The sequence below is a fragment of the Platichthys flesus genome, chromosome 15 (genome assembly GCF_949316205.1).
Source record: "Platichthys flesus chromosome 15, fPlaFle2.1, whole genome shotgun sequence".
NCBI classification, from domain to species: Eukaryota; Metazoa; Chordata; class Actinopteri; order Pleuronectiformes; family Pleuronectidae; genus Platichthys; species Platichthys flesus.
In genome coordinates, this window is record NC_084959.1 from 17,285,792 (window position 1) to 17,303,554 (window position 17,763).

Below are 17,763 nucleotides of genomic sequence, written 5' to 3' on the forward strand. Positions count from 1 at the left end.
TTTGATGACAGTCTTCTGCTCTGTGTTTTCTCCCTGAAGTTAGTCGACGGATTTTGACCCGTGTTAATTGTTAACAATTAGCCACAATAGCCGGACTGCCTGCAGCACACTGCAGGTGTCGCTTTCACTGCAGCAGGAAATGACGACTGACCCTGATGGGGGTTGGATGCCATCAGCAGCAATCTGCCCGTCTGGATGTGAATGGAGAACATGTTAGAGGATGGGGTTTATCCACAAGGCAGTTATTCTCTTCTGGTCCTCTCTTCTTTTTTTTAAACATCTTGCTGTTGCACATTTGAAGCAGTACACTTAACACGTCACCAGCAAATACACAAATCCTTTGAGTGTGTACTTTGACATTGAAATGCATTTCTTCGTGATGTTTAGTCAAGAGTCAGGGACAGTAAAAGAATCTGGTTTCATATCCCAAAAACCTAATTACTCTGAGTTCATCAGGCATGTTATTTCAATAAGGACGGAATGGAATTTATTTGAAAAGTCTGAAGATGTGGACATGCATATGGTTTGTGGTGCTTACAATAAATGTTGTATCATCCCATGCCAGTTAATCAGAGTTTAGTGCTGTGGTGCATTTTGTATCTTTGTTTTCAGTTTACTGTAAATCTAGAGTACATAGTTTAGAACTGAAACATTTTCAAGAGGAAGTGCAAAACCTTTTATTCTTCTGTTTATTCAAATTAACCTGCTGTTGCTAGAACTATAAAACAGTTCATGTTTTCTGTGGACAGTTATAGGAAACTTCCCTCACATTTACAACTGCTGATGTAAACGCTTTCATGAACTAGATATTTGTTGGGTCATTGTCATTCTATTAGTTTGTATACCAACAGTAAACCGGTGGTCGTGAGTCCTTAAAAACTTAACATTTTACAATCGAAATTCTCTTAAAATCGGATTGGATGATTCTCACTTTTTTAGCAAAGAATAACTTTTTCACAACTTTGCCAGACGTAAGAAAAATAATTGTTCGCTCTATTATGTGCTGCCTTGTTAGTCTGCTTCTGGTTAAGTTCTGGTTAAAGCCAGAGCCTGGAAGTCTAGACTTCTTTTCAAGTGGTATTGAAAGGGTCTTATAAAGTCTTTCATTTAACTTGTATATAAAGCTGTGGACATCCTGATACTGTGTACTACGCATTAGAATGCTGAATATGCATGGTTCAGTGTCTGTGATTCCGTCATTTAGTCACCCCCTTCTTCATATCACCAGGTCAAAGGTCAGCAGTGCCTCATGCCTTGCCGCTGTGTGTGTACGTGTTTGAATGACTCGATTTGAATGTGCGACCACTTGTGCGTCTGTCACTGTGAGTGGCTGCTTTTGCACCCTGGGGACGCTCAGCAGGAGTCATGTGGACCCTGACCTGAACCGACCTACGCACACACAGGGGGGGGGGGATAGAGGAGGCCAGAACATCATGGCAACTTTAGCATGCAGCAAAAAACAGTCTGAATGAAAACTACGGTTGTCATGAGTGGCTCACAGATGGAGAGGAATGAGGAATGTACCTTCCTCCTCTTTTATCCATTCATCTATCCATCCTTTTAAGGGCTGCGGGGGGGACTGGAGCCAACCCCAGATGACATTTGGCAATAGGCATTCATACACACTGAACACAAATAGAGACAATTTCTGGGAATGTGCTCAATTTAAAAAACCTTTTGTAGAAATATCTTGCATCTCCTTTTCTTTTTTGAATCCAAGTCACTGACGTCATTGAAACATTTTTGGGTGAAACAGGCTCTAACTGTATAAGCTTTGAACAAAGTCCCACAGGATAATAAGTTATAGCAAACCAAAAAATTGGGAAAGAAAAAGATGACACTTAAAACTTCACTAGGATTATTTTATATTAAATGTCTGCCAATAGATCCCTTTCACTTAAATCTTACGCACTGGCACTTTTAAAATCCCCCTTTCCCCCCCTCTGAATCCCTTCCCAATAATACTTGAGCTCTGAACAGCCTCCAAAATGTGCTTATTTTCTCCAATTCATTTGCATCTCTCCAGCACATGTTTGTTCTATTTTAATTAAATATTTTAATTTTGATATAACGACATGGGTTTTAAAATTGCTTGTTGCTGTTTAGTTATTTCATGTCCCTCCTCTCATACATATTCCCACATTTCGTCCTCAATAATAATAACATCACACATCCCCTTGTCTAACCTGAATTTCCCTATTTATGACTTTACCCTCCACTTACTTGCTCTGTTTAAATCAGCCTGTTGTCTCTCTCCTTGACTCCTATTTTAATCTCTTTTCCAAACAGTCCTATTGTCACTGATTGATCTCAGTACTGTAAATACTCCATGGCCTCGATCATTGATCTTCTTATAATAGAGGTAATTTATGAATTATTCAGGCTATTGTTCAGTTGCATTCACTGTGAGTCTCTCTATGCAAGGTCAGCTCATGTAAATGGCAATTGGTCGCCATCTAGTGGCGACTTTGGGCAACGACACACCAGACCTTTTCACATCGGGAACACAATGAACAACTATGTGGCAACATTTGAAAAGAAAAGTTGAAGGTTTGTTGGAAGAGACTCTGCCTCAGGAACAGAGTGACCTTCAAGAGAACTACTGCTATTTTCATCACCACAAACCACTGCAAAGAAATGTGGTGGAAGTACTTCATCTTTTCAATCTAGGGAACTCTAGGCTACTCTTAACAATATAATAAATTGGTAACACAGTTTCCCTGGCAACTTTATGTAGGGGAGAAACATATGGGAAAACATATTACTGACAATGAGTGCCACATAGTTTTGACCTCACGCTGCTGCCTCATTGACCTTAAAGGTCGTCCTCTTCTCGCTAGACTTGCTTAGATCCCGTGAGGATAGATGGTCGATGCATATGTATCACCACATATGTAAATGTACAGGCGTGTAGAATTTAGTGACACCTAGTGGTGACGTTGCATGTTGCAGCTGAATACCCCTCATCTCACCCTCCCCCACCAAACATGAAAGAGAACCTGTGGTAGACTTCAGATGTCATAAAACTAAAAAGGTGTTAAGTTTGTCCAGTCAAATAAAACCTGAAAATGAATATGTATGATATAACATATACTACTAAAACCCTTTTTAATTACTAATAACAGCTGTGACCTATGTCTCCAGCCACAAGCATAAATGTATTGATTTTATTTTCCAAACACTTTTCCAAGTCTGTGACCTTCTAAATAAGTTTGACCTACTTTAGAAACCAAAGAGATCTGCAACCTGTTATAACAGCCTTCATGTTGTGGACCGTCTATAAAGTTTTTTATCCTCATGTCACAAACCTCATTTTTGCATCACATTTTTAAGCTGAAATCTGAAGTTAAAGCGTTAAAGAAAGAGAGGGATGGTTTGTCAAGCAGTTGTGGGTACCACTTCCTGTGACGTAGCATTTATGGGTCAGGGGCAGGGTGAGAGGTTGTGGTGAGTGAATTGGTGTCATTCATAAACACACTGCCAAGTCATCAACACACACTCACACGCACACACACATCTCTCTATATTTGGGAGGACACTCAATGGCATAATGCATTCCCTAGCCCCTACTCTAACCTTAACCATCACAACTTAATGCCCAAGCCTTAGCCTAACCTAAACCATATTCAAACCCTAACCCTAAAACCCTCAAACAGCCAATTTGATTTGTGCAGACCGGCTAAAATGTTATCACAAAGTAAAAATGTCCTCACAATGATGTTATAGAACCAAAATTGGCTCATAACTATAGATAGATATGCCCACACACACACACACACACACAATTGTCTTGCTTCATCTCAAACATCCAGAGTTATCGACTTTATCCAACAACTTGTCTAGGTGCACACTATTTAATTACATTTATTTGAATCCCACGTTCTTTCCACGTGAAGTGGCTGTAGACCAGTGAACTAAGTGACCTGTAATCAGAATCATCCGCACCAGCAGCGCATTAGCTGGTCTCAGCTCAACATCCAAGGCTCTCAGCAGATCAATAAAGACACAATGGCCCAAGAGGAGGAGACATAAAGGAGGTCTGCAACAGTCAGTGGTGTGAGGAAGAGAGGAGGAAGTGGATTTTATGTGGAGAGAGTTGAGGATAGAAACAAAGAGAGAATGAAGCAGGCCAGGGGGAAAAAAGTGAGAGAGGCACAGAAAAGAATAAGCCCATGCAGCCATCAGGAAGTGGCTGGAGAGCATTTGTTGTGAGGGGAGGGGCGGCAGTCGAGGGAGGGCAGACCTCATCGACCGGAGTGGAACAGTGACACACACACGCATACACACAGACACACACACACTTATGGTATACACGGGCACTTGCACACACCAGGAAGCCCGGTAGAGGAAGGGGGTGGGGTTGTGTAGGCGGGGTCATCTCTCTTTCTCTCACTCGGTGTCCAGACGACTTGCTCTGAAGGGAACACACTGATGTGTCCGGGCAGGCCCTGAAGAGAGGGGGATTCACGGGCTGAAAGAGGAGAGGAGGAGGAGGAGGAGAAGGAGAGAAAGAGAAAAGGGGGAATCATGGAGGAGGAAGAGGAGGAGGTGCTGTGCTACTTGGACAGGGTGCTGGAGGAGGAGGAGGAGGAGGTGTTTGAATATGGAGATGGGGAGCTGGATCCCATCACTCCGATACATAGACAGTTCAAGGTGAGACATCTGGATGCAGGGACAACACGCATACACACTCGTATGCATACACACTTTCACAAGTCTAACACTGTGATCCCGCTTTGAAAACTAAATATAGCAAAGTGGAAAGAGTTATTGGTGTGCTGGCATCGCGTGCTGCTACGTGTTCCTATGAGCCATCTGTGCTGCAAGAGTGTGTGTATGTGTGTCTGTATGTGTGTGTGTGTGTTACAGCCATTGGGTGTCTCAGCGTGGCCTGACGAATCGGCTGCTGTGTAGCACATGTCCCCTCACGCTGCTGCTTTCTATTTCTCATGGTAACTTCTGCAAATCAGGGTGCCTTTGTGCGTTTGTGTGTGTGTGTGTGCAAAAGTGCAGAAGGCTAACGTGTGCACTCGCACTCTCCGCGCTTTTATCACACTGAATAAGAACAGAGGGCACAATAGAAAGATGTGTTTGTGTAGTAAAAGAGTTGCTTCACAGTGAACACCCAGTAGCAGGTTTCTGTGGAAAACTCCTTTCACTGCTCATGTATTTCTGCCCTCTCGCCACACAGTAGCTCTTTGTAAAGTAGAGGGAAAATACTCCCGCTGGTGGAAAAAAATACTTATTTTCCTCTCCCTCCTATCCTGTCCCTTTTCTCATCTTGTTGTTACATATTTGTCAGTAAGTAAACGTAACACGTCACCTACAAGTACACAGATCCTAGGAGCCCTGCAGGTTTATTAACATCGCCAAGGGTGTTATGCTTTGGTCTGTGTTTGTCTGTCAGATGGAAAAAACTACTTGACAGATTACCACAGTAGAAGGATGTGGTGTGGGTCAGGGAAGAACCCGTTGGAATTTGGTGTGGATCCGGATCAGGGAGGGGATCCAGGAAATGTTTTCAACATTGCAAGAATTTTTCAAGAGATTTTCAAGAGTTAATGGATCTTGATGTTAAAAGCAAACCGGCATGATTAGGGGACAGATGTGTATTAGCTGGTCAAATTTGGTTCAGATTCTCACAGAAATCCAGTTCTCATGAATTTGTTGTTTCATAAGGGAACAGTTGGGGGAGGTATACGCCAAAGACAATAAAATGCATTTCTCTGAGTTGTATAGTCAAAGGTCAGGGCGACTACAGGCATCTAGCTTCATATCTCAAGCCATAAACACTTAATAAATCTTGCACAGAGTTTATCTGGCATACCATGTCACTTTAACATACAGACAGTTATTTTTAACAAGTCTGAAGACATTGATGTGCATAACGGTTTGTGGTGTTAAAAATAATGTAGCAGTGCTTATCAGAGTTTAAAGAATGTGAATGATATCTAGTTTCTATAGCACAAGAAACTGATCTTTCTGTATATTTCAAGAAATACCAGCATTTATATAGACTGAGAGGCTTTTTCTTACAGGCTCAAATCCAGCTGCTGAAATTCTGGATTACACTGAATCACACCCTTTACTGAAAACCTTCCACAGTTTATTTAAAAGAGAAATGAGCCATAGAGATTAATGTTTTTTCCTTTAATTTGATATAAATGTCACTGTTAGTTACATGGAGATTCATTTGAATGCATGTGAAGAGTTTCATACGTTGATATATTTCTCATTCGCTTTATCTTCGTCAGAAATAATAGTCTTTGTGTTTCTCTTCTGCTCTGCAGTGAAGTAACCCATAATCATGCTGCAATTAAGCAATACTGTAATTCCCCAAGTATACACTATTCACATACTGTATATATGGTGAGTGGATGCACAGTATACTTCCAGTCTTGAGAGCTATAACATGTCAGAAGGTGGTGTCTCCTCCTGATTAGGTTAAAACGATGAGATCATGGCTCCTTCCTCGTCTTAACGGGTGTAGCTGGTGTTCTGATATCAATGGAGGATCTCTGTGTTAATAATTAATCTTCCTCTCTGGTCACATGATTGTTCTTTGGCCTCTTTTAAAGTACACATATGACACTTAGATGTTGCTCTGACTACAGCTCTGCAGGTTTATTGGCGTTCTGCTGCGGATGTGAAATGCGTCACCTCACCAGGGGACAAAGAGTGAAAGTCTACCTGGACAGATGTTCAGGTGTTTTTCTGAGGAAAGGTTATTGATTTATAATTAGGTAACATGCAGTTCTATAAAGGAGGAGTGTATGAATGAATGGGAGTTCACATCACTCAAGATTGTTAATCATTTTTAAAATGTTGCTTTCTAAATAAATGGACCTGAGCCGACTAGTTTAGATCACAGAATATTAACACCACTATTGATTCCTGCTTTTTCCCGGATAGTGTGTGAATCCTTTTCAGCCTCTGGAGAATGTCCACACGATTGGGACTAGACTTTCATTTGTGAAGAACCCAGCTGGACATTCTCAGTCAGACTTGTTCACAACAACTTAGAAATCTCTGGAGCATTGGCCTGTGAAGATCAAATTGTATTTTGTTTACAGCACCAAAAGCTCTTGTGACATTGACAGTGTTTTCTACGTGTGTGGCTTTTTCATCCAGTTTGTATTCATTTTGTTGTTGTTTGGTTTGCGGAGCCTCTGACTCAAATATTTGTGCTCTCACATACAGCCCCTCCAGATAATATCAGGAGATTACCTGCATTTCAGTGCATGTCAGAAAGCAGGTTATTAGGAGCATCATAACACCCACATTGATATTTAGTCATTTGACAGCAACTTCCAATCTACTGTTTTACCACATTCGGTCTATCAGACAAATTGGAGCTAGGAGGTCGTTCATCAAACCGATTTGAACGCTCCAAGGTTTCCACTAAAACTAAGTACTATGCTATATGCACACTATGTAGATGTCCCTTTTGCCTGAAGTCTCTTTAAGATTAAGATGCATTTATTAGTCCCAAACACATGCACAGACATGCAAAGGCAAACTCATGCAGGTAGGGAAATTGAATCTCTGCTGTTGACCCATCTGGTGCAGGACACACAGAGCAGTGAGCGACAATGTACGGCGCTCGGGGAGCAGATGTTGGGGGAGTAAGGTGCCTTGCTCAGGGGCACTAGACAGGGTAGGGAGACTCTTGGATTTTTGGACAGATCAATCCAGGTTCGTCTTTGTGTTGACTCTCCGTGGAGTTGAACCAGAGACCTTCTCTGCCCATAGTCCAAGTTTCTGCCACTAGACCACCGACTCCTGTATCCCAGGTCTGTCATACACAAACAATAAGACGATCCAGTCCTCATCCAAACCTTTAAAATTAAGAAGCTTCTGGCAGAAAGCTGCTGAACTTTTTGAAACTACTTTTGCTTTGTGACATGTTGCAGTATCTTGCTGGGAGTAGCCATTAAATCTGTTTGGTCAGAAATAATACCAAGATAAGCTGTGGCATTCATGGTTTGCTTGGTATCAAGGAGCTTGAAGTGTGCCAGGAAAACTTTCTTCAAACTATCAAAGCACCACCAGCAGCATGGACTGTTGACACAAGGCGGGTTAAGTGGATTCATGGCGTTGACACCAAAAGCTGACCATTTCAGACTCAGCAGGAAATCTGATTTGGGTCATAAGCTTTCAACTGTAGTGTCTGTTTTTGGCTGACAGGAACAGAACCTGACTTGGTCTTCTGCTGTTGTAGCCCATCCACCTCAGAGTTGAATGTGTTTTTCTCTCTGAGAAGCTTTTTTGTGCAACACAGTTGTAAAAATGATGACTCTCAGGCTCCACAACCTTCAAACAAGTCTGGCCTTTCTTCTCTGACCTCACTTATCAACAAGGCGTTTGTCTGGATGTTTTTCACATCATTCTGAGTAAATTGTACTCTGTTAGCCGTGAAAACCTCAGGAGATCAGCAGTTTGAGAAGTAAACTCATTCTTGTGTTGGATTTGAACGTTAGCTCATGACCTGTAGCCGCAAGGTTTTATGCATCGCACTGCTGCCACACAATAGGGCTGATTGGAGAACTGCATGACGAAACAGGTATTCCCTATAAAGTGATCACTGGTTGTATATAATTAGCATTACCTCTGTCATACTTTATGAAGTGATGACATCCAAACATATGGAAACACAGGGAGTCATGGTTCTGTAGTGTAGCCCTGATAATGAATTAATTCTGGATACAAGTATTCAGGTTTTGGTTAGGCTGGATTGGAAGGGACTTTGAGGGCCCCAGGCAAAAGGGAGCTAAGGGGGCCCGACATCAAACCAACCTTATCGCTCCCAAGTTTACCTCCCCCCAGGTCGCTCTTGCCTGGAGTTTTCTTGAAGTCCCTTAAACACGTCTCCCAGGACTATCATACACACACAATCCATTGGTGGTAACCTTGCATCATGAGCACTCATTAGAAGTTTCAGACTGTGGTGTCATTGCGGTCTCCTGTTTGTAGCTCATCATAAAATGTAAGGGCGTCCTCACAAAATTGTCATTGCTGGCGACAATTGTAATCGGCAGTTCTCAGGGGGCTCCTGAGCTCGGGGTCCCACAATTCTTTGCTTTTCCTCCCCTGTTGCTACGCCCCTGGGTATAAAGGAATGCGGCTGGGATCCAGCATTTACAGTAGATGTGATGATGGTTAAGGTTATGGTACGGGGCAAGGGGAATGTATAATGTCTACTATTACACTCTATATAATGTCAGTTCATTTGTTGTCTCCATGGGGATGGTAGAACAAACATGTTTGTGTTATGTGTATAACAGCTTGAATAACACTCAGGTTTGTTTTATGTTGCAGGGAGGCATAGAGAAAGGATTGGAAATGAAGAAACTGGTGCTGTCTGGTTTCCTGGCCAGTGAGGAGATCTACATAAATCAGCTGGAGGCCCTGCTACTGGTGAGCCGCGCGTGCGCACACACACACACACACACACACACACACACGCTTGTGAGCATTTCAGGTAAATGTACATCACACTGAAAGCAGGACTATAGACACAGCAGTTTCCTGAAACACAAGCTGAAGATGCTTCCCCATACTGAGCCTCTATGTCACATCCTGCTACTGTCAGCCACATGCTGCACTTTGACCGACATTGAGTCGTTAAGAAACACTTTCCAATAGTTTAGTCTTACACCAATGATAGTTGAGAAACCTGCACTGCTGCAACATAAAATGCACTCGTTAGTAGGCAGTTAATTAATTATACAAGAACTGCAATGATCTGTCTGTCTTTCGGTTCCCTCTGTTTCAGCCCTAACAACATAGGTCATACACAATCAACCAATAGTTTGTTCCTGTCCTTCTCCACTTCCCCCAGCCACTGAGAGAATGTCTACGACTCAAGCTGTGTGCTGCATTTTTATATACAAGTTCAATATAGTAGATTTGGCAAGTTTAAGTTTACACTGTGTGAACACAAATGCATCCTGGGCCACATTGAAGGACCTCCTACTCAGCTGACGATCCTCTGACCTGCTGGAGTTTCACTATGAACCCGAGGAATTTTAGCATTTCTCCTTGTTTCCCAAACACCAAACCACATATTGACTTTTGTATTTTTTTTAGATCTTATTTCATAGAGCGTGGATATGCTCTGATTCTCTCTCTCTCTCTCTCTCTTGTGGTTGCGCTCTCGCACTGACAGTCACACACACAAATAGAAAACAGACCCATCTGTATAGTCTGCCTGGCTAAAAATAACCCCATTTGGTCTATGAAAACATAAATGAGGTAGATGCTTATTTTCATGTAATGAAGTGAGATCTGATCACAGGTCGTCACTTGAAATGGTGTCTAGTGTCAGGTGGGAACAGGCCCGTGACCCACTGGGGCTAAATACCAGAAAGGATTAAGTGTTCAACACATCCTCTGCTCTTCTTTCTGCGCTGAGAATGAACCATATATTACACTTGTATAATATGGAAAAACACATTCGTCTCATTGGGGGCTTTTTCTCTTCCATCATATATAGAACATGCTGGAGGCGTCGACTGTGTCTTCGCAGCCATTATCAGGGCTTTTAATTGAGCCTGCCTGTCTGATTAGCCATCTCACAACCCCTGCAATCAGTGGGAGACTGACTCATCATCAGCTCCAGAGACTCCATGACATGAAAGCTTTTCTATTTTTACTGTAATTCACAGTCCCCCTCTACCATGCTCACCTCACACATCTATGATTAACCGAGTTGACTTCCAATCTTACTGGTCAGCAACAGCCCAGGGGAGAAGAGGCTCGGCCAACCGCAGAGCAGATTCACTAAGACTACACTCTTATCACTGTGTGACACATAGCACTTCATAAAAACTTTCTTTTCCAGGCACTGGTCCAATGAGGCCACAGATTGGCCAGTTAACAGCCCCAAATTGTGCTTGCAGCCTACTCAGAAATGGGATTTGTGTTTTAAATAAACTTTATGACATATTAAAGTAAATGTGTGTACATGTAGGGAAAACATTAATTGTCTTGCTTTTCACTTCAAACTTTGATAAAGACATTTCTCAGCTGAGTTGTTTTCATGAATCTTTCCATTCCTTCTATTTGGGATTTTCCAGCCAATGCGTCCTCTGAAAGCTACAGCCACCACCTCGCAGCCTGTGCTGACCATCCAGCAGATAAAGACAATTTTCTACAAAATCCAGGACATCTCCGAGATCCACAAGGAGTTCTACGACGCCCTCTTACCCAACATCCAGCAGTGGGATGAGAAGGTCACTGTGGGACATCTGTTCCAGAAGCTGGTGAGTCTGACGCGAGCCCAGAAATTACAGCGTGTGGGTCATTTTGTCTCTTCATCGTTTGCAGGGTACATGTAAATGAGTGTTAAAGTTAGAATTGTCAGGCTTCTTGCCATTTGAGGTCAGTGAATCACTTCTGTGTGTGTTAGCAGCATCATTGCTATTTGTGGACAGGATGTGTCTGTGTAAGGAGGGTTCCATTATATCATTACACTGACTGATTTGAAGAGAGGATAATGAAAGCTACATTCTTTAAAAGCATGTGCATGTTTGTTTGACACTCTGTGCTAATGCCATGTTAGAGACTTTCAATCGAGATGAAAGAAATTAGTAGAAAAAAAACGTCTTTTACACGTGCACGCTCAGGCTCACAAACTAAAGTGTTAAAACACGCGTGAGAAACTGACAAAACTGAAAACTATGAGGTGTGACTGCGTGGACGCTAGCAGCTTAAAGGACGACCTTGCAAAAAGTTAGAGGCCTCTGATGTTATCAAGATTTTTTTTGTCTTTTTGAATTTGATTATGAAACTGTGGCGGAACAAATTAGAATATAGCAGACTGCTACTGTACACATTATTAATGGAAAACACTGCAGTCATGAGCAAACATTTTTACTCTCAGTGGACAGTTTGAAATGTGTTTGGTTTTGCGAGCAACAGTGTAGTTACTATGATTGAAGTAAATAATTGATTTAGTATGTTGCTCTGTGGGAAGGCACTAATAGAATACAATGGTCTGGTTTACTTTCATGGATTGGAGACTTGACAGAAAATCTCTGTTTTGGGGTAGTGAACTTCTTCAACTCCAGACAGTAGCAACAGACATTTTGCTCTGGAGTTGAAACAACATGAACTGGAAGTGAAGAACAATACAATTGGGTTTTGTTTATAATGCGCATACATTTCAAATTCTCCCTTCTCTCAAGTCTTGTAATTACTTATGCTTTTATTGATGTGATTTTATGAATACCGTGTTATTTGAAGATCATTCTACAGCGGTGCTTATACTGTAGCTGAAAGACACTGTAAAGTGGTAATGTCAAATAATAATACTTTCATAACCCTGAAGCTTTGAAAGAAGCAACTTAAAAAAGATTTAAATACATGAAAACTGTTTTAAGTTTTTCAAAAATAATTTTCTCAAGCCACGAGCACACTGTGTTTTTGACCAGAGAATAGAAGAGTCACTGACGTGCCAGCACAAAACTTTAGCACAACACTCTAGTTAATAGTTTCTTTATGAAGTTGTAAAACATTTCTTTGAGTCTGTGTCGAGTCATCAAGGTTGTAAATAAATGGAAAATCTGTGTAAGCAAAGCATGTGGTTGGGGGGGTGCTTCTTTAGAAGGTCTGTGTCCAAATTTCCAACTTGCAAGGAAAGTGAAGTCAATGCTTGAGTCCAAGCTTGAGTCATCAGTGCTCAAGTAAGAGTCAATAGTCCACTCTGGTTTTACAGATGTATGGACATCATAAGAGTATAGGTCTTATTCTGACATGAAACTGTGCCAGTTTGTTCAAGTCTTTCACTATTGTTTTGAACATCTCACTAGGGGTTACAGGTATTCTATATTACATATTGCATCAGACAGGATTATTAATAGCAGTGACCCACTATGACTCAAAGCTTGCTTACTTCCTGTTTATAAAGTGGATATTAAAAGGGACAATATAAACTCAAAATATCTATTTTAGGTATGTGTAAGAATAAGTTTTGGTATAATAAACCCTACATATATAGGGCTCTGTGCAAAAAGACAAATATACTGGGGAGAACCCCTCAGGTGAGCCTTCCTATGGAAATCCAGCATTCATATTAAATGGTGTTTTGTCCCATCACTAGTCTCATATTGGGAAGTTTTATGGATAGACACATTTTAATAACAGACTTTGCTAGACATTCAAAGCAAAAACTTGAGAGCAACTCAGGAACATTTATTAGTACGGCCTCCAGAGTGAATGTTTAGTTGTTTATGAACAGAGACCTCATGTAGGAGAACTGTGTGATCTTTTAATAGTTTAATAACATCCTCTCTCCCCCTCATACTCACTGGAGACCCCAGGAGTCACACCACCAAGTGACACCAATCAGTGAAGTCATCAGCTCCCATCTGTGCTGCGTACATGTGCGTACATGAGCGTGTCGTGCGGCAGCTAAACATTTAGTCAGAGCGGCAGTGTGAGAGTACAGATGGCAGCGTAATTAGCTGGTCTGCTCCCCACTGCTCCTCGTCAGCAGCACGGAGGCCATCGGAGCAGCACGGAGAGAAGGAAGCAGGCAGATGCAGCACAAGAGCCAGCCAAACTTTCCTGGTCAAGAGAAGGGTTCAGCTGCATCCTGTGACTGCCAGGTTTACAGTTCGTTCAACCAGATTACTCAAGTCCCTGGAGGCAAACAGTGGAGAGGGTCTAATCGTAGGATAGGTCGTGGTTGTAAGGAACCATGACAAATAAAAGTGTATTGTAATAAATGTACTGCCTCACCATGGATACCGTGTTAACCATCTCACTGATGAGGCTCTGAATTGTTCAATATCTGTTAGTCAGTCCAACGATTTAAGACGGAAATAACTGTTTGTTGAACTTATTCACATTGTCATTGCTACGTCAGTATGTTGACAATAAGGAGCTGTCTGAAACTTGTTTCTTCCACCTAAGAAGTATCAGTAAATTGAGGCCTGTAGTTTCTCACATTGAGTCCTGCAAAGCTCTTTTTCCCTCTCTCAGTAAATCAGCTCCGATTGTCTAAAGCAATCCAAAATACTGCTGCCTGACTTCTCACCAGGTCAGACAGATGGTCCCATATTACAGCCATAGGGCCAAAAAGTTAAAGACTGAGTAACACCATACAAATGTAAAAAATAACACACATATAAACACTAGAAAACGATATAGAGTCCAGTAATGTCATCTGAATTGCTGTTCAGTTATGTATATTTCTGATTGAACTGGTTTTTAAATTAATCCATAGAATTAGCAAACCATAAAGATGTAGGCAGCCCAGAGACTTTGGTGCTTTTGTCTCAAAAGCTTGGTCTTTGAGTCCACTCTGTCTTTTAACAGGGGCCTAGAGTATGTGAAACATTTCAATTCTCAGATCTGAGAGGTGAAGCTAATTAATCAGGGCGGAGTTGATCTCACAGATGTGTTGGGGCTTGATGGTGCAGAGACATTTTTAACTCAATTCTGTAGGAGCCAGTGAAAATAAATTTTAGGATTCTTGTCTGTATAAAGTGCTATATAAATAAACTTTACCTACTTACTGACATTAGAATGTCGACGAGTTGTTGGCAATTCAATTTGGCTGATTTTCTCACTGTGAGATTTGGATGTAGGTCTAAATTTGACTGTGGCCTCTCGGTGATGCTAGTTACAGCATCTTTGGATTCTACTTTTCAGTCAGACGCTACATTAATGATTTTAGTTTGCCAGTTAAACCTTTTGTTCAACAATGTAGGATGGTGCATGTGGTGCATTTATTGTGCAAGTGATGCTGATACATGCTGGGATATTTCTCAACAACACAGCAGTTAAATGTGCTGCATAGATATACTGCTAATTGCTAAAGATCCATTGCACAACTGTTTCAATGCTGCATGAGCCTTTATGTTTCTTAAACTGATCTTAACCATGTGAACTGTGCTACAACAAAGTAGGCCATCCTCTAAAATAACCAATTCACCTTAAAAGTGTTGATTTCTAGTACAGTCACTCCCTCTCTTTCCAACCCTAACTTTTTCTACCTCCTCCTTTCACTTTCACTCACAAACACTTTGTCCATTTCCCACCAATCACTTTGACCTGCGATCTTGTTGTTTGAAGTGGGGGCACTGTATTTGCAGCATTACTCGAAGTGATGGACAGAGCTGAGGAGGTTTCATACCGGTCACAGTGTGTCCAAGTAACTGAGGAAATACCATGATCCTGTCATCCTGTTTGGTTTGAACCAAATCTATTAGTTGTCAGGATTGTGCTAAGATCACACAATTCACAATTAATGTTTTCATTTCTCCACCATCTGTTCTAACTGAGAACCTATTGAGCTCTAACATCTTATTATTTTCATATGAGGCCGGATGACTCACATGACCTCACAGCTCCTCTCTTGAGGCAAAGTCTGCTCTTCACACTCCACGAGAAAGTGGAAAGAGAGGAAATGAAAACACTGTAGAGGAGGAAGGGATTTCAGGACAAAAGTAACAAGTCTGACTCATTCAATCTCTTCAGCTAAATCCAATCTCATTGCTTTAATAGTGTGCAGTCATCTCTTCAGCCCGGCTATCCAAGCCTAGCTGTAGCAGGATGCATATTCATGCACTGCTGGTCTGCAGCTTGTGTGACAATACACATACAGTGCTGCAGAGAGGGGCTGGTAAACGAATGGGAAGAGAGAAGAGAAAGTGACTGTCGATCAGGACGACTGCATAGAGCCAACAGTGGAGTGTCATCATGGGAATGTGATTCGATTTAAGTTCACTGACTATAGTGTGTGGAGTGTGCGTGGAGTGTGCGGGCAAACGTGAGGGAAAATTCTGACGGGAATAAAAAATGAATTAACACGCTCTGTACATGAATTTGAAAACATCTGTGTGATCTGCAGGAAATATGTGCCTGCTAAATGTAAATTATTGCATATTTTCCATTTACAGCCACGACAGACCTGTGCTGGGCTGTAGTTTGAAAATGTATTAGACAGGAAAACCTTTTTTCAAATTGTGTCTCCAGTTTCCACTAAATCCAATCCAGATCAGAAGGAAAAGGGATAAATGGCACCGTCATCGTGCATATTTACATGGCGGCTATTTTCCTCTGATGTCAGCTGAGTTACTGCTGTGTTGTTCTGGTATATACGTCATTTAACAGGTCAGAGGAAAATGGCTGCCTTAAGGTCTATAGTCTCATATCTGATTTGCACCTGCTTTTCTTCTCTTCTACCTCAATATCTCCACTCTTATTTCTCTCTCTTTCCATATGCCCCAGGCCAGCCAGCTTGGTGTGTACAAGGCCTTTGTGGACAACTACAAGGTGGCGCTAGAGACGGCAGAGAAATGCAGCCAAGCCAACATCCAATTCCAGAAGATATCTGAGGTGAGTTCATCATCCAGAGATATAATATGACTCCAGGAGCAGATGGAACCTGAGCAGAACATGCCTGAATAGACCGTCATTTAAAAATCAATTAAAATAATACGTATAAGTCAGTGGCATAAATACTATACACACATCAGTTGCTGAGGAGATTGGTGTGGAGTGCCATTTCTATATATATTACATAGTCTGCAGAAAGATCATATTTCACAGTGAATCTATCACATATTCTTGCTTAGGAATGACAGCAATCCCCTGATTGATCTTAAATATCACGTTAATCCTGTTCATCGAGGTGAAGACGTAAAACAAAGGCACATGGACAGTAAAAAGGGGAAGTATGGCGAGTCCAAGCATCCTCTTTCTGACAGGAAGCAACAACGTTTTATGGAAACTTCTTATTTGAGGAACAGCACTGTAAAACCCTTTAAAAAGATGTATTGATGTCATTTAAATATATAAGTGTATGGATGAAAGAGCTGTGCTTTTCACATAGTGCTCTGTATGTGAAAAGAGCACTTTTCATAAAGACGAAGCTGCAGCAAGCTGGATATATGTAATTGTTTCATTGGTTTTGTGTGTTTGTGCAAATTGGGACTTTCTGGGATGCCAAAAATCCTTCTGATTGCTTTCAGGGTGTTATAGATTTTAATTAACAAATCAACTGTGAGTTGACTAATGATAACTGAAATAATGCCAAATCTACACCCAGGGGATAGTGAGATTCATCTTAGAATATTTAAAAACGATTGATTTTCCCAACTTCAGTCAACATTAAACATTATATCATATTCACCCTTAGTCTCTAAATATATAATCTTTCAATTTCCTGACAAATTTTTAACCTTTCACCGCCACTTAATCCCAGCATACCAGTGTCTCTTCTCTCATCTGGTCATTTAGTAATTTCAAAGACTTGAGTTTAATCAAAATCATCTTATTTTACTGTCACGCTTCAAAGCTGTGTTGGTGGTTGAAAACATAGAAAAGGCTTGAGTTGTTCACCCACCTTCACCCGTCCCCGGCCGCTGGAGTTACTCCATACATTTTCATTAGTTCAGCCAGCCTCAGCCAGGCAAGTAGAAGGTGCGTGCGTACGTGTGTTTGAGTGAGAGCATGGTTATGTATATTAATTAATCAAAGCGATTATTCCACTTTCAGAACCTCAAAGTAAAAGGGCCGAAAGACTCTAAAGATTGTACCACAACCATCTCAATGGAGGGTAAGTTTGTTTGTGTGAGTGTGTTTGTGTGTGTGTTAGTGTGTGCGTGTGTGCGTGTGTGTGTGTGTGTGTGTGTGTGTGTGTGTGTGTGTGTGTGTGTGTGTGTGTGTGTGTGTGTGTGTGTGTGTGTGTGTGTGTGTGTGTGTGTGTGTGTGTGTGTGTGTGTGTGTGTGTGTGTGTGTGTGTGTGTGTGT

The 17,763-nt window shown here is 41.5% G+C and overlaps 1 protein-coding gene across 3 annotated transcripts in view; it reads left to right on the forward strand.

Moving 5' to 3' along the window:
- Positions 1 to 17,763, forward strand: part of abr (ABR activator of RhoGEF and GTPase) — a 122,755-nt gene that overhangs the window by 47,078 nt on the left and 57,914 nt on the right. For 2 of the 3 annotated variants that reach the window (XM_062406059.1, XM_062406060.1), the window contains exons 3-6: positions 9,319 to 9,417; positions 11,079 to 11,264; positions 16,240 to 16,347; positions 17,509 to 17,569. In XM_062406059.1, coding sequence (XP_062262043.1) covers positions 9,319 to 9,417; positions 11,079 to 11,264; positions 16,240 to 16,347; positions 17,509 to 17,569 — 454 coding nt within the window. Of the gene's footprint in view, positions 1 to 4,402; positions 4,654 to 9,318; positions 9,418 to 11,078; positions 11,265 to 16,239; positions 16,348 to 17,508; positions 17,570 to 17,763 lie in introns of those variants that run through there. The other variant, XM_062406061.1, reaches the window with a different exon arrangement.